This window comes from Parasteatoda tepidariorum, chromosome 6 (assembly GCF_982258835.1).
Source record: "Parasteatoda tepidariorum strain Cologne lab strain chromosome 6, Ptep-v5.0, whole genome shotgun sequence".
Classification (NCBI taxonomy): Eukaryota; Metazoa; Arthropoda; class Arachnida; order Araneae; family Theridiidae; genus Parasteatoda; species Parasteatoda tepidariorum.
The window spans coordinates 32,560,498-32,576,097 of NC_141760.1; the positions used below are offsets into that span (position 1 = coordinate 32,560,498).

General features: G+C 28.8%; 1 protein-coding gene across 4 annotated transcripts in view; it reads right to left on the reverse strand.

Moving 5' to 3' along the window:
- Positions 1-15,600, reverse strand: part of LOC107453120 (uncharacterized) — a 45,142-nt gene that overhangs the window by 4,609 nt on the left and 24,933 nt on the right. For all 4 annotated transcript variants that reach the window (XM_016069812.5, XM_043046225.3, XM_087165607.1 and 1 more), the window contains exons 15-16: positions 4,037-4,157; positions 2,515-2,640 (exon numbers count right to left, since the gene is read on the reverse strand). In XM_016069812.5, the coding sequence (XP_015925298.2) occupies positions 2,515-2,640; positions 4,037-4,157 (247 nt within the window). The remainder of the gene's footprint in view (positions 1-2,514; positions 2,641-4,036; positions 4,158-15,600) is intronic.

Sequence of the window (15,600 nt, forward strand, 5' to 3'; positions counted from 1 at the left end):
AAGAAGGAAATAGAGCACTGCAAAAAATAGAATTATACAGAACATAAATTTAAAATTTGGCCAAAAGAGTGTGATATTCCAACGAAAATTAAAATACTTTTTCCAGACACTCCATTTTGCACATTTTATAAATCAATAAAAATTTACAGTTTTTAATTAAAAGTCTGTGTTTAAATTAATTTTTGAATGAATTAAAGGTCAACTTGTTCCTACAGCTATGTTTTTTTTCCCTAAAAAATGTAAAAACTTAGTAAATCCAAAGTTTTGAAATATATCTTGTTCGTGCATCATGCAACACATATGGCAAATTTTTAAACAAAATAAACTATTTTACTTTCACAAAATATGTAAGAGAGAAATATAATAAAAAGTTTGGGTTTTATGAATTGAGGTGCACTGTGGGTGAAAAGAGATATACTCACTAATCAAGAATAATTTTGCCATCATTTGTTTGAGGTAAAGAAAGAACATTAGAGGTTTAAGGTAGCTGGATACTTTCACAAAGTTTATTTTCCTTAGGAACAGCTTAAAAGTCTAAATAAAATTAGAGTTTTAATTATTTCTGTAAGTTAAAATGAAATGTTCCCATTTAAATAGCATAAAGTTAAGTTTATTTAAGTTTATAAATTTATATATAACCTATTACCTCTAAAAATAATCTATACACAGATAAATTATATTATTATATTTAACATAAAAATGGCAATATTTCTATTAATGTAAAAGATATGAGAGTCATAATGTAAATAAAAAATTTTGATATTTATTTTACATAATAAGTTATAAGCAGATCTGAAAAGTTGAAATTGTTTAAATGTCAATCTTTATCAATCACTTAATTGTAAATATTTATTTGGCAAGTTTTTATATATTTTGATAAAATTTTTAAAAACAATGTCAACATTTTGGTTTATCTTTTCAACAAACAACTTTATTTTTTATAATTGAGTTTTAACAAATAAATCTTCGAAATTAAAATAAAATGAGTAAATAACTTTTCTCCCTCTCTCTACCATCAGTGATAAGTAAGTAGTCCAATTAATTTATAAGATTTGAAGCAAATAATTTGTTTAGTAACACTAGTTTTACAGTTCAAAACTTATTTTAAAAGTTGAACAACATGAAAAATAACAAGCGTGAAAGAATATTCAATGGACAAATTGAAAATGCATATAGTTAAACAGCTATATTTTATAAAGAATTTTAAATTATAATGATACTGTTTATATTATCCCGGTGCATTTTCTGGGAGTTTATATTTAAATTTCTTACTATATGATTTGGTCTGATTCAAACAAGCGTTCTTTTAAAACAATTAAAAAAATCTATACAGATAAGAAAGTGTAATTAAAATTAATGACTCCAAAATTTTTGATAACTGAGGATAGTTTATAAGCAAATATAGTAACTGTAACTAACAAAATTTTTTTTAAAAAAAAGGCTTTTTTTCACAAAAAAAATTAAACTTAGCATATTTTTTCTCGTCTGACCCACACTTTGCAAATTTTAAGTTTATTTTCATCCAAATTGCTTGTATACTAAATAAGACTCTCCAGCTACCCAGGAATAAAAGAAACATAGATAAAGATGAATACCACCTCAGAGGTGGTTGAAAATTGAAGTGACATATAAATCATGATTGAAGGATATTTTATCTGTAATTTATCTCATCATAGTGGGTAAACTCGTAACTGAAAAACTTTTTAAAAACTTCAATTGTATTACCAAAACAATTTTTGAAGCACTTATGATAAAAAAAATAAGCACTTTCTTATAAAAAAAATTGTGCTTGCACATTCTACTTAAAACTTACATAAAGTTTTGGATTAAAACATTAAATATTATGAACATAATTTAATTGTTTGTAGCTAAGATAGCTGCTGCAAAATATCAACAGCGGAATGAGATTTTAATAGAAAAAATGAACAGTCGAGGAAAAAAACTTTTCCTTCTTTTTTGTAGTACAAACCAATTTTCGAACCTAATATTTATGTGTCAGACCTCTGAGGAACAAACTTGCTGAGGTTGGTTATTCAAAAAAATTAATAAATAACAAAGGAAATAACATATTTTAAATATGATTTATATAAATTACAATTGTTTTCACAAAATAAAGTATTTTTAAAATACTACCCACAGACAAAATTATTCTTGATTGATAATAGGAGAAAAAAATCACATTAAACAAACAGCAATTATTGGGCAAAAACATGCAAGATAAAAAAAATTATTTACAGCTAATCACTTTATGATGAAAAAAATAAATATAAACTGCTGCATATTAACTATGTAAATATACAATTCAATTATGTCAAAGCATAAAATATACAGTTTAATATATATATAAATAAAAACACAGAATGCAAGTGGTTTATGACTTAACTTATACAAACATGTTAAATAATGATAATATACATCATAAGAAAATAATTAAAATAAAAAAACTTTGAACTTATTTTGTTGTTAAACTACTATAATAATTAATGGAATGAGAGTAGAAATAAAAAATATTACCCTTTCTAGATCTTGGCGCAGATGAACAAACATTTTAAGCCGAGAATAAAGAAGATTCTCATGTTGTTTGATTAAAAGGTTAGCTTCATCACATTTAGTGATTAAAAGAGGTTTATTGAACTGTGCCTAGAGTAAAATAACAAAACACAATGCATTTTATTAATCATTCAATTCACAATTTATATATTTCTATGGAAATAATCTTTTTATACAAAAATCAAAAATTATAAATTCAAAAAAAAAAAAAAAAAAAAAAAAAAAAAATTCTAAAATACTAAAAGTCATAATTATAAAAAATTCTAAATTATACAACACTGATTTAGGAACTTATACTAAACATAAGCAAGGAGTGTACTTCTGCAACTTTTGAAATTCAGTGTAAAAAATTTTGTTTCGCTTTATCTTAGAGCAACGGTTCCCAAACAATGTACCGTAGAATCCTGGAATTCCATGAAAGGCATACAGAGTTTAAATTTTTTAAACCAGTAATGATTTTTGAAACCTGACGTTATATTTAATAATTTCAAACAACAAACCATCTTTAATTTGATATTTTGGAATAATAAAGATAGTTAAGTAAAATTTTAAAAAAAAAATTGCAAATTTTTTTAAAAATATTTTTTTTATAACAATATATTTAATAGATTATGAGAAAGATATGCACTTCTAAAAAATTAAATTATTATTTTGTATCGAACTTTTCAATTAATATAAAATGATCATTTCCTAGAATAAAGAGTTATGTTTCTCTGATAATCATTCTCAGCATTTATAAAAGTTCTTTTTTAGAGCTATAATTCAGTGCACTTAATTTGCTTTAAGCTTATGCATACACAAAAAACAAATTCAGAACTAGACTAAATGTCACTCCAAGCTTGTGAATTCAACAATTCGTCATAAAACTTATAATTCTAGGTCTATTTATTATTGACAAAAAGATGACTTAATGAATGTCATTCTTCACATTAAATATGATCAAAATAATTTGTAGTTATTAAACTGGTTAGTATTATAACAATTGCATTTATTAACTTAGAGTTACCTTAAAAAGATGCTTGATCATTTAAAGTTATGAAGCCATACAAAATTAGGAACCACTGTCCTAGAACTCTACCTGCAACCCGGGGAATGGATACATCTCAAAAATGGTCAACAACGTGCAACCTCTGAATTTAAGAACTTAAAAACTTCTAAATTTTTAATTTTCAATGAAATTTTTATTACAATTAAGCAAGGTTTTGACAATTGTAGTTCAGGATTTATTAAAAATGAAAAAAGAGTAATTTAATTAGAATTAAACAATACTACAAAGTAAGGGGTCAACAAACTACTTTAAGCATACCGCTGAAATCACTAATTAGGGTTCCCTGTACTTATAAATAGAACTTTATTCTATCATGGATTCAATTAGTATGTTTATGTACGAAAGCAGAGGAAACATTTACTATCTAAGATCATTGGAAATTCTGCATAAAACACAATATACAATATATAAATTAATAAGTAATTAAAAATTTCTCACTTTTCTTTTTAAGAGCCAATAGTAGTACAAATAAGTTACTATATCATATTCCACTTTGGTAACTTCAACTGTTTCTTTAATGCTAACGTAATTATAAAATTCAGCTTCAAGTGAACGAATTCTGCAATAAATAAATTAATAAGCATTTAAAACAAGCAATGAAGAAAAAAAGTTATGATTACAATTTTACAAATCAAATTAACAGTGCTATAAAGATTCCCTGAAAGCTTTAGAAGAAAAATTGAGTCTGACAGCTTCTGACAATTAACTAAAGTTTAAACCAGCGGCAAACAGTTGTAGTCAAAGTAAGGGCAATTTGGCTAGAACCAATTCAAAGTTGTGACAAGACTGATACCTGAATGGAAATGAAGTAAAACATCTGAGAATCCAGAAACCTAGTATAGTGCATACAGAGTCTTCATAAATAACAGTCAAACTAGAGGTAATACATAGTGCTTCTTACATTAAACCTGATAAAACCTCCTGGTCAAGAAGAGGAAATCAATACTTTTTTAAAGTAAATTAACACAAAAAACAACTTTTCCTAATTTTAAAAGAAATTTTTTTGAGGGCACAAATTCTGTCGGTGTATCGAATATCATGTTACCAAGCGTTAAAACTCAGTAGTTAGAGATGAAACCTACCACGGAGTTATCACTGGAATTAATCTAGCACAGGGCTCGAAAAACCACCCGTCCTCGGCGGTCAAAAATACCCCGCGGACAACAAATTTCTCGAATCCAAAGTCCGCGCGGATGGCCATTTTCCCGTTAATGTTCGTGATATATTTTCAATTTTTGTTATCTTACAAGAGTCTAGCTCCTCACTTCTAAAATGAATCTCTTAATCTCGAAATACAGCAACACACTGCTCATGGTGGAATGGATGTTTTCTCTGTCTTGGAGTACTGCAGCGGTTGAAAGGGGCTTTTCAACAACGAACTTACAAAAAAAAAAAAAAAAAAAAAACACATTACATACTGGTCTTAAACAACAAGCGTCAACCGCAATTATGAACATCCACCTAAATGGAAAGCCTCTTTCAGATTTCTGTGCAGAAACCTTTGTAAATCATTGACTTGATTGTGGAACTGGCAAACGTCGTATCTGATTCATTTAAAAAACGCAGTACCATCGCAAAAATTGACATGATAATAGACAGATAAGTTAACCTTTATTATTTAAATTATTTCATTAAAAAAATTAATTATTTCATTAAAGAAATACTAGGTTTAAAGATCTAGTATTAAGAAATACCTAGTATTTCTTTCATTACTGTATAATGTTATCCTAGAATTTGCAATCCTAGTAACTACTAATTCATTGAGCAATTTAAATAAATGTTAGTAATAAATAAGAGAAAACTATATTTTTATTTATTGAGAAGCGACGGGTTAGTTTCAAAGGAGGATGGGTACATTGTTGGACAATCCGTCCTCTGGGACAGGTAAAATTTCTGAGTTTTTTCGAGCCCTGATCTAGCATCAATTATACAACCTAGTTTACAATTGTGTCAGAGAAAAGTCAGCTAATTGCGCAAGCCTTGAGTTTAATTTTAAGGAGATCCAGGTTCAGCAGAAAATTATTTTATAATGAAGAAAACAAATAACAAATTCTCATATTCTGAAATTTACTTCGTTTGGTTGTAAATTCTATCAGTGTACCAAATATCATGTTTCCAAGTGTTAAAATTCAGTAGTTAGAGATGAAACCTACCAAGGAGTTATCACTGGAATTAATCTAGCATCAATAATACAACCTAGTTCACTATTATGTAAGTGAAAAGTCAGCAAATTGTGCAAGCCTTGAGTTTAATTTTAAGGAGATCCAGGTTCAGCAGATAAGTATTTTATAATGAAGAAAACAAATAACTAATTCTCATATTTTGCAATTTATTTCTTTCGGTGGCAAATTCTATCAGTGTACCAAATGTCATGTTACCAAGTGTTGAAAATCAGTAGTTAGAGATTAAACCTACCAAGGAGTTATCACTGGAATTAATCTAGCATCAATTATACAACCTAGATCACTATTGTGCAAGTGAAAAGTCAGCAAATTGCGCAAGAAAATATACTTATAATTTTAAAGAGATCAATAGGTAGTAGAAATTTATTTCTACGGCTAAGAAGACAAATAACCAAGTTTCTTATTTTAAACTTCAAATATCACGTTTCCAAGTGTTAGAACTCAGTAGTTAGTGATGAAACCTACCAAGGAGTTATCACTGGAATTAATCTAAAATCAATTATACAACATAGTTCACTATTGTGTCAGTGAAAAGTCAGCAAATTGCGAAAGCCTTGAGTTTAATTTGAAAAAGATCCAGGTTCAGCAGATAATTATTTTATAATGAAGAAAACAAAAAACAAATTCTCATATTTTCAAATTTATTTCCTGTGGTTGTAAATTATATCAGTGTACCAAATATCATGTTTCCAAGTGTTAAAACTCAGTAGTTAGAGATGAAACCTACCAAGGAGTTATCACTGGAATTAATCTAGCATCAATCATACAACCTAGTTCACTATTGTGTCAGTGAAAAGTCAGCAAATTGTGCAAGCCTTGAGTTTAATTTTAAGGACATCCAGGTTCGGCAGATAATTAATTTATAATGAAGAAAACAAATAACAAATTCTCATATTTTGAAATTTATTTCTTTTGATTGTAAATTCTATCAGTGTACCAAATATCATGTTTCCAAGTGTTAAAACTCAGCAGTTAGAGATGAAACCTACGAAGGAGTTATCACTGGAATTAATCTAGCATCAATTATACAACCTAGTTCACTATTATGTAAGTGAAAAGTCAGCAAATTGAGCAAGAAAATATGCTGAGAATTTTAACGAGATCAATATCAAGTAGAAATTTTTTTATAAGGCTACGAAGACAAATAACCAATTTTCTTATTTTAAACTTCAAATATAATGTTTCCAAGTGTTAAAACTCAGTAGTTAGAGATGAAACCTACCAAGGAGTTATCACTGGAATTAATCTAGCATCAATTATACAACCTAGTTCACTATTGTGTCAGTGAAAAGTCAGCAAATTGTGCAAGAAAATATGCGGAGAATTTTAACGAGATCAATATCAAGTAGATATTTTTTTATAAGGCTAAGAAGACAAAAAAGTAATTTTCTTATTTTAAACTTCAAATATCATGTTTCCCAGTATTAAAACTCAGTAGTTAGAGATGAAACCTACCAAGGAGTTATCACTGGAATTAATCTAGCATCAATTATACAACCTAGTTCACTATTGTGTCAGTGAAAAGTCAGCAAATTGTGCAAGCCTTGAGTTTAATTTCAAGGACATCCAGGTTCAGCAGATAATTAATTTATAATGAAGAAAACAAATAACAAATTCTCATATTTTGAAATTTATTTCTTTTGATTGTAAATTCTATCAGTGTACCAAATATCATGTTTCCAAGTGTTAAAACTCAGTAGTTAGAGATGAAACCTACCAAGGAGTTATCACTGGAATTAATCTAGCATCAATTATACAACCTAGTTCAGTATTATGTAAGTGAAAAGTCAGCAAATTGTGCAAGAAAACATGCTTATAACTCTAACGAGATCAATATCAAGTATAAATTTATTTATAAGGCTAAGAAGACAAATAACCAATTTTCTTATTTTAAACTTCAAATATCATGTTTCCAAGTGTTAAAACTCAGTAGTTAGAGATGAAACCTACCAAGGAGTTATCACTGGAATTAATCTAGCATCAATTATGCAACTTAGTTCACTATTATGTAGGTGAAAAGTCAGCAAATTGTGCAAGAAAATATGCGGAGAATTTTAACAAGATCAATATCAAGTAGAAATTATTTTATAAGGCTAAGAAGACAAAAAACTAATTTTCTTATTTTAAACTTCAAATATCATGTTTCCCAGTGTTAAAACTCAGTAGTTATAGATGAAACCTACCAAGGAGTTATCACTGGAATTAATCTAGCATCAATTATACAACCTAGATCACTATTGTGTCAGTGAAAAGTCAGCAAATTGTGCAAGAAAATATGCGGAGAATTTTAACGAGATCAATATCAAGTAGATATTTCTTATAAGGCTAAGAAGACAAAAAAGTAATTTTCTTATTTTAAACTTCAAATATCATGTTTCCCAGTGTTAAAACTCAGTAGTCAGAGATGAAACCTACCAAGGAGTTATCACTGGAATTAATCTAGCATCAATTATACAACCTAGTTCACTATTGTGTCAGTGAAAAGTCAGCAAATTGTGCAAGCCTTGAGTTTAATTTCAAGGACATCCAGGTTCAGCAGATAATTAATTTATAATGAAGAAAACAAATAACAAATTCTCATATTTTGAAATTTATTTCTTTTGATTGTAAATTCTATCAGTGTACCAAATATCATGTTTCCAAGTGTTAAAACTCAGTAGTTAGAGATGAAACCTACCAAGGAGTTATCACTGGAATTAATCTAGCATCAATTATACAACCTAGTTCACTATTGTGTCAGTGAAAAGTCAGCAAATTGTGCAAGCCTTGAGTTTAATTTTAAGGACATCCAGGTTCGGCAGATAATTAATTTATAATGAAGAAAACAAATAACAAATTCTCATATTATGAAATTTATTTCTTTTGATTGTAAATTCTATCAGTGTACCAAATATCATGTTTCCAAGTGTTAAAACTCAGCAGTTAGAGATGAAACCTACCAAGGAGTTATCACTGGAATTAATCTAGCATCAATTATACAACCTAGTTCACTATTATGTAAGTGAAAAGTCAGCTAATTGTGCAAGAAAATATGCTGAGAATTTTAACGAGATCAATATCAAGTAGAAATTTTTTTATAAGGCTACGAAGACAAATAACCAATTTTCTTATTTTAAACTTCAAATATAATGTTTCCAAGTGTTAAAACTCAGTAGTTAGAGATGAAACCTACCAAGGAGTTATCACTGGAATTAATCTAGCATCAATTATACAACCTAGTTCACTATTGTGTCAGTGAAAAGTCAGCAAATTGTGCAAGAAAATATGCGGAGAATTTTAACGAGATCAATATCAAGTAGATATTTTTTTATAAGGCTAAGAAGACAAAAAAGTAATTTTCTTATTTTAAACTTCAAATATCATGTTTCCCAGTATTAAAACTCAGTAGTTAGAGATGAAACCTACCAAGGAGTTATCACTGGAATTAATCTAGCATCAATTATACAACCTAGTTCACTATTGTGTCAGTGAAAAGTCAGCAAATTGTGCAAGCCTTGAGTTTAATTTCAAGGACATCCAGGTTCAGCAGATAATTAATTTATAATGAAGAAAACAAATAACAAATTCTCATATTTTGAAATTTATTTCTTTTGATTGTAAATTCTATCAGTGTACCAAATATCATGTTTCCAAGTGCTAAAACTCAGTAGTTAGAGATGAAACCTACCAAGGAGTTATCACTGGAATTAATCTAGCATCAATTATACAACCTAGTTCAGTATTATGTAAGTGAAAAGTCAGCAAATTGTGCAAGAAAACATGCTTATAACTCTAACGAGATCAATATCAAGTATAAATTTATTTATAAGGCTAAGAAGACAAATAACCAATTTTCTTATTTTAAACTTCAAATATCATGTTTCCAAGTGTTAAAACTCAGTAGTTAGAGATGAAACCTACCAAGGAGTTATCACTGGAATTAATCTAGCATCAATTATGCAACTTAGTTCACTATTATGTAGGTGAAAAGTCAGCAAATTGTGCAAGAAAATATGCGGAGAATTTTAACGAGATCAATATCAAGTAGAAATTTTTTTATAAGGCTAAGAAGACAAAAAACTAATTTTCTTATTTTAAACTTCAAATATCATGTTTCCCAGTGTTAAAACTCAGTAGTTATAGATGAAACCTACCAAGGAGTTATCACTGGAATTAATCTAGCATCAATTATACAACCTAGATCACTATTGTGTCAGTGAAAAGTCAGCAAATTGTGCAAGAAAATATGCGGAGAATTTTAACGAGATCAATATCAAGTAGATATTTCTTATAAGGCTAAGAAGACAAAAAAGTAATTTTCTTATTTTAAACTTCAAATATCATGTTTCCCAGTGTTAAAACTCAGTAGTCAGAGATGAAACCTACCAAGGAGTTATCACTGGAATTAATCTAGCATCAATTATACAACCTAGTTCACTATTGTGTAAGTGAAAAGTCAGCAAATTGTGCAAGCCTTGAGTTTAATTTTAAGGAGATCCAGGTTCAGCAGATAATTAATTTATAATGAAGAAAACAAATAACAAATTCTCATATTTTGAAATTTATCTCTTTTGATTGTAAATTCTATCAGCGTATCAAATATCATGTTTCCAAGTGTTAAAACTCAGTAGTTAGAGATGAAACCTACCAAGGAGTTATCACTGGAATTAATCTAGCATCAATTATACAACCTAGTTCAGTATTATGTAAGTGAAAAGTCAGCAAATTGTGCAAGAAAACATGCTTATAACTCTAACGAGATCAATATCAAGTAGAAATTTATTTATAAGGCTAAGAAGACAAATAACCAATTTTCTTATTTTAAACTTCAAATATCATGTTTCCAAGTGTTAAAACTCAGTAGTTAGAGATGAAACCTACCAAGGAGTTATCACTGGAATTAATCTAGCATCAATAATACAACCTAGTTCACTATTATGTAGGTGAAAAGTCAGCAAATTGTGCGAGAAAATATGCTGAGAATTTTAACGAGATCAATATTAAGAAGAAATTTATTTATAAGGCTAAGAAGACAAACAACCAATTTTCTTATTTTAAACTTCAAATATCATGATTCTAAGTGTTAAAACTCAGTAGTTAGAGATGAAACCTACCAAGGAGTTATCACTGGAATTAATCTAGCATCAATTATACAACCTAGTTCACTATTGTGTCAGTGAAAAGTCAGCAAATTGTGCAAGAAAATATACTTATAATTTTAAAGAGGTCAATAGGAAGTAAAAATTTATTTCTACAGCTAAGAAGATAAATAACCAATTTTCTTATTTTAAACTTCAAATATCATGTTTCCAAGTATTAAAACTCAGTAGTTAGAGATGAAACCTACCAAGGAGTTATCACTGGAATTAATCTAGCATCAATTATACAACCTAGTTCACTATTGAGTCAATGAAAAGTCAGCAAATTGTGCAAGCCTTGAGCTTAATTTTAAGGAGATCCAGGTTCAGCAGATAATTTTTTTATAGTGAAGAAAACAAACAACAAATTCTCATATTTTGAAATTTATTTCTTTTGGTTGTAAATTCTATCAGTGTACCAAATATCATGTTTCCAAGTGTTAAAACTCAGTAGTTAGAGATGAAACCTACCAAGAAGTTATCACTGGAATTAATCTAGCATCAATTATACAACCTAGTTCAGTATTATGTAAGTGAAAAGTCAGCAAATTGTGCAAGAAAACATGCTTATAACTCTAACGAGATCAATATCAAGCATAAATATATTTATAAGGCTAAGAAGACAAATAACCCATTTTCTTATTTTAAACTTCAAATATCATGTTTCCAAGTGTTAAAACTCAGTAGTTAGAGATGAAACCTACCAAGGAGTTATCACTGGAATTAATCTAGCATCAATTATACAACCTAGTTCACTATTATGTAGGTGAAAAGTCAGCAAATTGTGCGAGAAAATATGCTGAGAATTTTAACGAGATCAATATTAAGAAGAAATTTATTTATAAGGCTAAGAAGACAAACAACCAATTTTCTTATTTTAAACTTCAAATATCATGTTTCTAAGTGTTAAAACTCAGTAGTTAGAGATGAAACCTACCAAGGAGTTATCACTGGAATTAATCTAGCATCAATTATACAACCTAGTTCACTATTGTGTCAGTGAAAAGTCAGCAAATTGTGCAAGAAAATATACTTATAATTTTAAAGAGGTCAATAGGAAGTAAAAATTTATTTCTACAGCTAAGAAGATAAATAACCAATTTTCTTATTTTAAACTTCAAATATCATGTTTCCAAGTATTAAAACTCAGTAGTTAGAGATGAAACCTACCAAGGAGTTATCACTGGAATTAATCTAGCATCAATTATACAACCTAGTTCACTATTGAGTCAATGAAAAGTCAGCAAATTGTGCAAGCCTTGAGCTTAATTTTAAGGAGATCCAGGTTCAGCAGATAATTTTTTTATAGTGAAGAAAACAAACAACAAATTCTCATATTTTGAAATTTATTTCTTTTGGTTGTAAATTCTATCAGTGTACCAAATATCATGTTTCCAAGTGTTAAAACTCAGTAGTTAGAGATGAAACCTACCAAGAAGTTATCACTGGAATTAATCTAGCATCAATTATACAACCTAGTTCAGTATTATGTAAGTGAAAAGTCAGCAAATTGTGCAAGAAAACATGCTTATAACTCTAACGAGATCAATATCAAGCATAAATATATTTATAAGGCTAAGAAGACAAATAACCCATTTTCTTATTTTAAACTTCAAATATCATGTTTCCAAGTGTTAAAACTCAGTAGTTAGAGATGAAACCTACCAAGGAGTTATCACTGGAATTAATCTAGCATCAACAGGGAAGACACTAGGCTTTCAAAATCCCGGGTCCCTGGGACCCATGACTTTTAAAAAACTGGGTCCTTTTGAAAAAAAATGGGTCCTTTACATAAATTTTTAAACAAATACAGTAGAGAACCATTTATCCGGTATCCAGAAAACCGGGAAAAATTTTGCTCGATTTTTCCACCATTTTAAACTAGAACGAAAAAAGCGGAATTTGGACTCATCCTTGAAGTTGAGTAGAGGAAAATGTAAGGAAGGGGAAAATTTTTTTCCCCGTTTATCCAGAGAAACGTCATTTCCTCTGTGACCTTGAAGGCAGGGAAGGGAGGAATGTTTTATTTTTTCCTTTAGGCCGTCAATCAAACTCAAGGGTGTGGCATGCTGATTTCGTTTTCTGCTTGATTTACGAGGGGGGTGGGGAAAATGCATTGCATGCATATCAGTGAACAGAAAAAGAAAAATATATTTATTTGACATCAACTAATAAAAATAAAATCTTTTTCTTTTGAATAAATTCTCATTCTTTGGAAGTGCGGTATCAATTGGTTGCGGTTTTTCTTGGTGTGGAATCACATCTGCAGTAATTAAAAATGTTGTTTTTATCAACAAAAAAAAAAATAAAATAAGAGGAGAATTGTTTATTAATTTAAACATAGGATTATTTTATGAAGCAGATTACAGTTTTGTTTTTCTGATTCCACTATGTTTGATTTTTTTTCTTTTCGCGATAAATTTCGCACTCAATAAATTAATTCTTTCTATTCATAAATTTTATCATTAGGTTTTTTTTTTTTTTTTTTTTTGAATTCCGTTGATTTTGCCTTGTTCCGGGTTTTAATATTTATGCTAGTGCCTTTTTTAACTATCGTTTAAATCATTATTTTTATTTCATTGTCTGGCAAAGTCATACTTAAATAATATGTTATTAGCTTTTTAAGATTAAGAAATTAAAAGTAAATAACTAAATGTAGCACACATCCTATAATGTATTTTTATTTGAAAGCTTATCTTTTACAATCACGAATAAAATTGGGAAAGCATTCAAAATAAAATAAAAGAGAGAAAAAATCTTTAGTACTCTTGAAAATATTCCTGTACGATGCGACCGCCAGCTATGAATTTTTCGCCAAAATGGAAACCCCCATCTTGGAACAAGTTTTCAGAGCCCAAACAATAGACTAGCTCTCTCTACCCTAATATCTCCTCTAAGTGCTATAATGGTCAACATTTTGAGTCATAGAACTGGTTTCCCACCTGTGTGTCTAACATGTGTTGGTCTAACTCTGGAGACAGGGTTTTTTTTTTTTTTTATACCGAGGATGCATACAGATTTATTTTTTGCGTCCCAATTTTTCGATTTTATTAAAATGTTTCGATATCAAAGATTAAAAAGTCGGGAAATTTATAAACTTTCTTCAAAAATTTACGCGTCCCGCGGGACGCGTAGCGATCATTTTTTTGCGTCCGATTTCAATTTTTTGCGTATTTTACGCGCTATAGCGCGTAAATGTCTTCCCTGATCAATTATACAACCTAGTTCACTATTATGTAGGTGAAAAGTCAGCAAATTGTGCGAGAAAATATGCTGAGAATTTTAACGAGATCAATATTAAGAAGAAATTTATTTATAAGGCTAAGAAGACAAACAACCAATTTTCTTATTTTAAACTTCAAATATCATGTTTCTAAGTGTTAAAACTCAGTAGTTAGAGATGAAACCTACCAAGGAGTTATCACTGGAATTAATCTAGCATCAATTATACAACCTAGTTCACTATTGTGTCAGTGAAAAGTCAGCAAATTGTGCAAGAAAATATACTTATAATTTTAAAGAGGTCAATAGGAAGTAAAAATTTATTTCTACAGCTAAGAAGATAAATAACCAATTTTCTTATTTTAAACTTCAAATATCATGTTTCCAAGTATTAAAACTCAGTAGTTAGAGATGAAACCTACCAAGGAGTTATCACTGGAATTAATCTAGCATCAATTATACAACCTAGTTCACTATTGAGTCAATGAAAAGTCAGCAAATTGTGCAAGCCTTGAGCTTAATTTTAAGGAGATCCAGGTTCAGCAGATAATTTTTTTATAGTGAAGAAAACAAACAACAAATTCTCATATTTTGAAATTTATTTCTTTTGGTTGTAAATTCTATCAGTGTACCAAATATCATGTTTCCAAGTGTTAAAACTCAGTAGTTAGAGATGAAACCTGGTTATCACTGGAATTAATCTAGCATCAATTATACAACCTAGTTCAGTATTATGTAAGTGAAAAGTCAGCAAATTGTGCAAGAAAACATGCTTATAACTCTAACGAGATCAATATCAAGCATAAATATATTTATAAGGCTAAGAAGACAAATAACCCATTTTCTTATTTTAAACTTCAAATATCATGTTTCCAAGTGTTAAAACTCAGTAGTTAGAGATGAAACCTACCAAGGAGTTATCACTGGAATTAATCTAGCATCAATTATACAACCTAGTTCACTATTATGTAGGTGAAAAGTCAGCAAATTGTGCGAGAAAATATGCTGAGAATTTTAACGAGATCAATATTAAGAAGAAATTTATTTATAAGGCTAAGAAGACAAACAACCAATTTTCTTATTTTAAACTTCAAATATCATGTTTCTAAGTGTTAAAACTCAGTAGTTAGAGATGAAACCTACCAAGGAGTTATCACTGGAATTAATCTAGCATCAATTATACAACCTAGTTCACTATTGTGTCAGTGAAAAGTCAGCAAATTGTGCAAGAAAATATACTTATAATTTTAAAGAGGTCAATAGGAAGTAAAAATTTATTTCTACAGCTAAGAAGATAAATAACCAATTTTCTTATTTTAAACTTCAAATATCATGTTTCCAAGTATTAAAACTCAGTAGTTAGAGATGAAACCTACCAAGGAGTTATCACTGGAATTAATCTAGCATCAATTATACAACCTAGTTCACTATTGAGTCAATGAAAAGTCAGCAAATTGTGCAAGCCTTGAGCTTAATTTTA